This window comes from Pteropus medius, unplaced genomic scaffold (genome assembly GCF_902729225.1).
Source record: "Pteropus medius unplaced genomic scaffold, Ma_sr-lr_union100, whole genome shotgun sequence".
Lineage (NCBI taxonomy): Eukaryota > Metazoa > Chordata > Mammalia > Chiroptera > Pteropodidae > Pteropus > Pteropus medius.
The window spans coordinates 2,912,148-2,921,675 of NW_024345872.1; the positions used below are offsets into that span (position 1 = coordinate 2,912,148).

At 37.8% G+C, this 9,528-nt stretch overlaps 1 protein-coding gene across 4 annotated transcripts in view; it reads right to left on the reverse strand.

The window, feature by feature from the left end:
• AMOT (angiomotin) overlaps positions 1-9,528 on the reverse strand; it is a 53,852-nt gene that overhangs the window by 14,579 nt on the left and 29,745 nt on the right. For all 4 annotated transcript variants that reach the window (XM_039874762.1, XM_039874761.1, XM_039874763.1 and 1 more), the window contains 2 exons: positions 5,099-5,248; positions 4,167-4,357 (listed from right to left, as the gene is read on the reverse strand). In XM_039874762.1, the coding sequence (XP_039730696.1) occupies positions 4,167-4,357; positions 5,099-5,248 (341 nt within the window). The remainder of the gene's footprint in view (positions 1-4,166; positions 4,358-5,098; positions 5,249-9,528) is intronic.

Genomic DNA, 9,528 nt, shown 5'->3' on the forward strand with positions numbered 1-9,528 from the left:
TTAAAAGAGATGAAGAATGAAAGAGCAAGCTTAGGAAACAGAGCTGACCAGATGGAAGAAAGAATTAGTGATATTGAAGACAGAAATATGGAAATGATGCAGATGGAAGAAGAGAAGATGAGAGTGAAAAAAAAATGAAATAACTATACAAGAACTATCTGACACCATCAGAAAAAGCAATTTAAAAATAATGGGTATACCAGAAGGAGAAGAGAGGGAGAAAGAAACAAAGAGCCTATTCCAAAAAATAGTCGAGACTTTCCCAAACTGATGGAAAGACCAGGGTCCTCAAATCCAAGAAACAAACAGAAGACCTAATTATCCCAATCCAAAATGTCCTACTCCAAGATGCATTACATTAAAAGTGTCAAAAATTAATGACAAAGAAAGAATTCTCAAGACAACCGGGGAAAGAAGGTAGTGAATTATAAAGGAAAACCCATTAGATTATCATTGGACTTTTCAGCACAAACTTTACAAGCTAGGAGGGAGTGGAATCAAATATTCAAACTACTGAAAGAAAGAAATTACCAGCCAAGAATAATATATCCAGCAAAGTTCTCTTTTAGATGTGAAAGAGAAATAATGACCTTTTCAGACACACACGAGCTTAGGGAATTATCCACCACAAGGCCTGCATTACGGGAAATATAGAAAGAGTCATTCTGCCTGAAACAAAGGACAAAAAAAAATACATAACTATGAGTAAGATGACTAACAAGCACACAGAAAGAAGAAAGTGCAACCCTTAGTAAGAACAGGATATTATAGCACTGAATTTTCAGAGAAAGAAATGAAAAAAAATTCCTTTTCCATTTGCAACAAAAAGAATACCCAGGAATAATCTGAATGAAGCATGTGAAGGACTTGTACACCGAAAACTAAGAGACACTATTATTATTATTATTATTATTATTATTATTATTATTATTTTGCATTTGGTTAATTATCCTTTTTTAATTTAATTTTATTATTAGTTTCAAGTATACAGTACAAAAGAAAAAGGCCAGAGGTATCACCCTGCCTGACTTCAAATTATACTACAAAGTGACAATAATCTAAATAGCATGGTAGTGGCAGAAAAACAAACACATAGACCAATAGAAAAGAATTGAGAGTCCAGAAGTAAACCACAGTATATATGGGCAAATACTTTTCGACAAAGGAACCAAAACATACAATAGAGAAAAGAAAGCCTCTTCGATAAATGGTGCTGGGAGAATCAGAAAGCCATATGCAAGAGAATGAAAGTAGACTGCTATCTGTCACCATAGACCAAAATTAACTTAAAATGGATCAAAGACCTGAACATAAGGCATAAAACAATAAATTGCTTATTAGGAAAACATACATACTAAACTCATTAACCTCGGATTGAGAGAGGATTATATAAATTTGACCTTAAAGGCAAGGGGAGTAAAAGCAAAAATAAATGAATGGGACTATACCAAACTAAAATGCTTCTGCACAGCAAATGAAACCATCAGCAAGACAAAGAGGCAACCATCCAAATGGGAGAAGATATTTGCAAACAACGCTTCCAATAAGGGCCTAATATCCAAAATATATAAAGAACTCATACAACTCAACAATAAAGAAACAAACAAGCCAATTAAAAAATGGGCAGAGGACCTGAACTGACATTTCTCTCAAGACATATAGATGGCGAACAGACATATGAAAAGGTGCTCAACCTCACTAGAGAAATACAAATCAAAACCACAATGAGATACCATCTCATACCTGTTAGAATGGCTATCATCAACAGGACAAATAATAAAAACTATTGGAGAGGATGTGGAGAAAAAGGAACTCTCATACACTGCTGGTGGGAATGTAATAATTTATGGTACAACCACTATGGAAAACAGTATGGAAGTTCCTCAAAAAATTAAGAATTGAATTACCATATAATTGCCATGAATCCAGCAATTCCTCTTCTGGGTATTTACCCAAAAGCCCTGAAAACATTTATCCTCAAAGATATATGCACCCTGATGTTCATAGCAGCATTGTTTATAGTGACCAGGACACAAAAACAACCGAAGTGTCTTATGATAGATAATTGGATAAAGAAGCTACATTGGATAAAGGTACATATATACAGTGGAATATTATTCAACCAAAAGAAAAGATGAAATGCTGCTGTTTGCATCAACATGGATGGATCTTGAAATTATCATGCTAAGCAAAGTAAGTCAAACAGAAAAAGTTGAGAACCATATCTCTTTACTCATATGTTGGATATAAAACTAAAAGTAACAAATCTGACAAACAGAGACTTGTGGATACAGATAGTGAATTCATGGATAACCAGAGGAAAGGGGTGGGAGGAAGAAGATACATAGGGGTAAATGGGGTTAAAAATTTCGTGATAGAAGGTAATAAAACTTTGGGTAGTGAACACACAATGCAATATGCGTATGACCTATTATTGAATTGTACAGTGAAATGGATTTGATTTTATTAACCAATATTACCCCAATAATTTTAATTTAAAAATGTTAAAAAAAGAGTTTTTCCATGGAGGAAGGAAAGGTGGTTGTTTCTTTATACCAGGCCCCAGTAACAATCTCTTTGCTTTCCTGCATCTTGACTTGGAGTCTACTATGAAGTCAGTTTCAGCAGAGAACCTCCTAGTACCAAGAATTCTGGCTTTCCAACATTTTCTCATAGTGCACACCTTCATGAGCCATACCTTTCTAAGTTTCTGTCCAAAGGTGACAGAACTACCTTGCATCTCTTTTTCAGTGTTAGGGTTTCCTAAATAAGCTCTGAATAAGTGCTGCACACAGGTTCACAGGTTTTTTCATGGAAGCTAGCAGCTAAAATTAGAATTAATTCTGCTTCTATTCTGCCTACAAACTTCTCAACCATCTTCTAGCACAGCTGGGGTTTCTGTGCACTGTATTACTATACTGGCATGTACTAAGCACACTGTTCTCAGAAAACAAGACAAGTAAGCTTAAGCCTATGAAGACCTCAAAATCAAGATACAGGAGATTTAAATCTATTTAAGGTTTATAGGGGATATCTAGAGAAAGATCGTATGAGAGAAACTAAGATTATTCCTGGTGGATTGGAAGCAGGTTTTTTAAACCACCAGTCCATCTCTTAAACTAATCTCTCTCAGATTTGGCATGAGAAGGATTCAAAACTAAATGTATCCACTGCCCCCTCCACACACGAAACCCAGCCCAATGTCTGGCAGGCACTTCCAGACTCTGCCAGCTCACTGTGTTTAGGGGGATGCTAAAAACAACACCATGATTCTTAATAAGCTTCTGGACAGAGACCTAGCTAGGTGCAATATGCTATATCCCAACTTAGATACCCAACTCCAGACCTAGGCTCTGTCTATATCTCCACAACTCACGTCATCTCCTGATTTGAACTTACTTATTGTCATTGTTTCTTTCTTTTCCAACTGATGATTATGAACTGTAGTGAGATAACCTGGATAAGAACATTGTTTCCTCTAAAGATCAATAATTAACATTTATAATGTGATAAGGGGAACAAATAAGAAGCAATAAATTTTAAAAAGTCCTCCTGCTACTTTCTCTTACCAAATGGAATGTGACTGCTTACATGTGATGGACTCATGGACACAGAGAATTTAGCCCTTAAATATAGACCTTCTTAAAGGGCAGGGGTAGATTCATGTTCGGCACAGCCTTTGACATATCTTGGACAAGCCAGAGCTATCAAATGGCAACAGCCACTCCTGAGTGACATTTAGTTGCTGAGTGGCATTTCTCTGGAGAGGCTTTCACTCTAGTCCAGGGGTAAACAAAGAAGCCTACATATGTGGCTAAAAGAAATCATGACTCTGTCAGAGTAGGTGTGCAAATGTTCAGTTGATCCCATCTACAATTATTCTGGCTCCTGAGGAAAGTAGAACTATGATTCCAATAAGTTTATAAGTAACTTTCATTTTCAAATCCTTGACCCTCAAATCCTTGGCCCCCATAGTCGTTCAGTCCCTTTATAACCAGTGCAAGAACACACTTAAGCAGAAACTAGGGGGCGGGGAGGGGAACATAGACCATTACAGAAGAAAAAAAAGCACACTGGGAAGTCTATTAATCTGTCACCTTTTTGTTCTACCTGCCATCCCCTGCCCCATGCCCTTCAAGGAGTGACTCTACCAGCCAAGTACTTACCTCTGAGCAGCTACGGTTGCAGCAGCGTCCAGAGCAAAATGTCTCATTACATTCTCCTCTAAATACTTCTGCTCCCACTTAGTCATATCAGCTTCCAAGGCCAGGATCCTCTCCTCTTTCTCACGAAGGAGCTCCATCAGTGCCACGGCATTGTATTCCGAAACATTGGTGGGCTGAGCGTTGCCCTGGCGCTGTTAGGGGAGATGCCGAGATTAGTGAAAGAAGAACCGTGGAGGCCAAGTTCCATTTGAAGAACCTCTATATGTGGAAAGGATTTTTGCCCAAGCCACTTCAGTTTGGACTCTGATTCTGAAGCAAGGGGAATTCAGATTTCCTCCTAAGGCCATATGACTTTCTCTCTTGGGCTTGAATATGAGACTCCCTTGATCAGGAAAGGAGCTTGCCATATCAAATTATCATGCTGCTCAGAAAGTGGATCAATGATTTAAAAGCCACCATCCCTGCCTGCTGGCATGGTACAAAATAGAAATGGGAATTAAAAATCTAGGATTTGGTCTCTACCTTGCCCCCAGCTTGATATGTGAGCTTCAGTGAGTCAGGCAACCTCTTCTGGGTCTTGATTTTCTCTCAACTAAAAATGGGGAGGGGTATGGCCAGATGATTCTAAAGACCATTTCCACTTCTAAAATGATTAGGGGTGTATTTGTATCGCATCTTCACTTCTTATTGGTTCTACTGTTTCTGGGGTTCACGTGAAAAATAAAACATGCAAAATAATAGGCATTAAGGATTTTGCTGGGATGGAAAGCTAAGGAAGCAGGCTTCATTTTTGTAATTGGGAGGTACTCAGAGTAAGATCGCATGGGGCAAAAATCCTAAAGATGAGCAAGAGTGTGGATTTTGTCTTTATGCCAAACACCAAGTGAGAAGTAAGCAATGAAGAACACTCATTTTCTTTAAGTTCTCCAAACCTGTTGAATTCTGAGGGATTCCAGCTCTCTCTCCAGTCGCGTCCGGAGACGGTGCTCTAGCTGCTCACGTTTTTCGCATGCTGCCTGGAGCTGTACAAGGGCCTGCTGCATCTTTTCCACCTTATCTACATACACCTGCTTCTTTTTCAGCTGAAAACCCAGGTTAGGAGAGTCACAAGATGGAAGGAAAGAGAACAACAGGGTCAGTTATGCAACTCCAAAATCCAGCCTTCTGTTTAGATCTCTTCATGTCCAGCTCCAAAACAGAATGAATAACAAGAAGGTTCTTCATGAAGAGTAACAGGCTGCTTTGTATTTATCATACAGAGACTGGGATAAGACATAGGAATTAGGAGCGCCTTTTTAATCTCTTCCTCTCTCCCCATCTCTAAGTCTGCCTCAAGTCTATTTCCACCAATAGAATCTAAGACAGACTCTACTGATGGAAGTAACAGTAGATGGAAAGCTCTTAATAGTAGATGGCAACCATTTATCAATGTTCTCACCTCTGCTCTTCTTCACTTTAAACTGGAATATTCTGGGGGGGAAGGTATATCTTACCTTTGTTATTATAGTAGAGAAATGCTTTTAAAAAGGAGGGCTCTCCAGAGAGAAAAGCTTAATTTGGCATGGAAAGGAAGCCCACCCCCCTTTATATAGCTGCCTCCTCTCCAAGAGAGAGAAAAAGGTACAAAGAGGCTATAATTGTCTTTTTGAAGTCTGTAATTTTGGTAATTACCCTTTATTAAAAGAACATATGTTATTTGCAATTTCTGCCTCGCCCATGAGCCTGAGTTGATAATATTGGACTGTAATCTTTCAACTTTTATTCTGAGACCTTTAAAGATCCCTAAAGAATCAAACCAATGAATGAAATCTAAGACTAAATTAGTAAAACATGATTCTTCATCTTTGCAAGTCTATGAGCCATATATAAAAGCGAAGGTAGAAGCAGGCTGGGACTAAGAATTTGAATTCTTTGTACCCTTGCAACTTACAAGCCAAATCTTGCCTCCATGGAGAGGAAGAAATGAGGAAGATCTCTCTTTAAAGAAGGTATACACACCTTCAACAACTAAGAAAACAAGGGAAAATGCATCCTTCCCAAATTTGTGAGTAAATGAATAGATTTTGTTTTTCATAATTCTTGTGGGGTGCCTTTCTTGCTAATAAAATCAACTGGACTCTTTATAAAGCAGAATTCTTCCAACCTGTCATCTTTTTCATGGAAGCTGAGGTTAGGGATATTTTCACTATTACAATTTAAATCTGAAAACATTGTCGAAAACTTGGTCAAAGGGAAATTCAAGATTTTATCTCAACTCTAACTTTTCAACACATTCCCAAGCCCTTGAGCTACCTAAACAGACAGTTTTAGTGTAAGAGGTTACCCACACTACCGGCATTGCCCACACTCATTTAGCTGGGGCCAACCCAGTAGGATCAACTTGACTCCCCTATTGCAGAAACCAGGTGATTCCTTAATTGTAATGAGTCCAAATCACTGCTATCTAGAATGTCCAGTCAGACAGCAACAACATGTAATAATGAGGAAACTCTCTTTGTTTTATAACTGCCTTCTCTCCAAATTGTAATTGCTGAACTTTCCCTAGGTACAAGAAAACCTATCTTATATTTTCCTACCAGACCTGTGGTATGTTTTGTCTACACGACTGGAAAAAGAAAATGTTTAAAAATTTTTCTTTACTTTCTTGACATTTCCTTTCACTCCAAGGCCTAGTTCAAATCTAACCTTACAAATCAGATGAGACAAGTTGAAATCTAGATGTTTTTATCCATTAGACCTTTTCCTAAGAAATAAAACAAACAAAAATCATCATTCTCTTTGTCTCAATAAGCTTAAACCCTTCTTTCCTTGGATATGTGACTATTTATTTGTTACAACACTTGACTAGGGCAGTGAAGACCTTTAGGTCATGGATGCCTCTGCCTTCCTATTTGCTAAACTTTGAATAATTGGAGTGCAGGAAATATCCTCCATCCTTCATCATTGGGGTTCTATAATCCTCATGAGCTATTTAAAGTTGAATGCATTTATTTGTAAATCACTCTGAAAATCCTAGGCGAGCAGTGCAGTATTAATGCAGAGAATGTTAACTATAATTACTGAGGCTTACAGCAGTTATACTTAAAAGCAATTCAAGTTAGAATGCATGTAGTTCTTTCCTTGATGGTAAAGTACTGCATTGTAAGTACAGAGAACTGAAAAATAAGCAGTCCAGGCCCAGGTGAATTTCTCCATGATCTGTCTTTCTTGAGAAAGGAAACCTCAATATCATAGCAAAGGCATCCTCAGCAGAAGTCACTAAACCAACCCTATGAAAGGGAAAAACCATAAAGGCCTAGAGACTTTTCTGAGTTGGCTGAAGATAGGCATGCAGATAAGACAACTTCCACAAAGCAGGCCACGAAAAAATCCCATTGTGCTTTGCCACTAGGATGATTTTCCAAAAGGTATCAGGACCTCTATTGCTGGCATAATTCTCCTAACTCCTTTGGAAGAAGAATGCAGCTCACCTATAAACACCATGATCACCTAGTAAAAGCTTAATCCCTAGATAGGTAAGGATAGAAAAAGACAACTTTTGGATGCTAACAATGCAAGACCCTATAGATGCAATCAGCAATGCTACTTATCTTCTAAGTTACATACTGTTTTCTAGATCTCCTCTATGTGTAGAGACTTCTCTACTATCCTAGATATTATATGCTCCATTTTTATCTTTATCATGATAAATCCCCTCTGTTATCTGCCTCTCCTTTACAAACTTATCTTCTGTGCTAAGCTCCTCAAATGTTAGATCAATAATCAGGACATCTTGGGCCCCCAACTTCATCTTCCAATGCCAACAGAAATGTCAGTCATTCCTTCTTAGGTAAAGAGAGAGGCCATAGTCCAAATCTTGGCTCTCCCACTCACTAGGCAAGCTACTTAATTTCCCTGAGCTTCCACTTACTCATTCATCAATAACAGAGAGATGATAATACAATATACCTCTATAAGGATCTAATGAGGTAATACATGAAGTAGTTAGTAGACTATCTGGTACAAAAAGTACTTAGAGTTGTTTTTTTCTTTTTGAAAGAAGAAGTTGATGCCAGAGTTATGCTCTAGTCCTCTCGATTTTGAACATTCACTTCAGGTAGCCTTGGCAGGATTCTCATTATGTCAGTAACTCTAAATATCATATCAGTATATAATCAAGACATTAAAATCATAGCCATTTTCCCCAGAAAGACATATAACACCAGGCCTCAAAACTTCATGCAGTAGAGATTTGGTTATCTTTATACAGCAAGGCCCTTCATTGGATATACAATTAAAGGAAAGCAATGAGTAGCTGCTAGGAAACCATATTCTCTCAAAATGACATGATTTAGGGGCACCTCTACTTTATTAGAAATATTTTACCTATGGTCAAAGGTACTGTTTAACTAAAGACCCTTAGGCAGAGCTCATTACCCACCACATACACACATGGTGTGTATACACACACACACACAGAGAGAGAGAGAGAGAGAGAGAGAGAGAGAGAGTAGAGAGAGAGAGAGAGAGAATCAGAAATTTCTATTTGACATCAAAATGAAAGGTGAAAGAACAAGGTGGCAATCATGAGAACTTAGGTTCTAGTCCTAGATTTGCTTTTAATGATAATCTGCTTCCCTTTTCTCAGCCTCAGAGTCCCAATTTGTGAAAAATGAAGAGGGTTTTAGAAGTCAGCAAATTAAAATAGTCGGCAGTGGACCAAATCCAGCCACAGCCATTCATTTACATATTGGCTATGACTGCTTTCCTGCTTTAGTGGTAGAGTTGAGCATTTGCAGTTGCAAAAGAAACTGTATTGTCTACAAAACCAAAAATACGTATGATCTGGTCTTTTATAAATAAAGGACAGCCACTTGAGTTCTTCAGAGGGCCCTATGGTTGGTGAGTTGTATCAAGTGGCTCCTCTTTTATGTGTTTTATATAATAGGGTTTTACATAAAACTTCATTTAAAAATATTGCTATATCTTAGAATATACTTAATTCGTGTTGTCTGTCTTCTCTGGAGAATGGGCCTCCTATCTTATTTATTTACTTCACTCCATCATCTTTTCACACTTGACACTTCACCATGGTTACAAACTTAAGATTTCTGAGCACCCCATGTTATTTCACCATTCCTTGCATGTACATGTATGCAAGACACAGAACATACAATGTGTATAGTATCCATAGGATATTAAATGATTTATCTTTCTATGTCATCACTGTTCAAGGAAGTAAAAGCTTCACATGAAAAGTTCCCAAAACTAAGGTTGTAGCTCAGGTCTAGAGATGAATGAGTTCTTTATAAATTTTGGATATGAACATCTTATCAGATGTATCACTGGTGAATATTTTCTTCCATTCAGTAGGTTGTCTTTT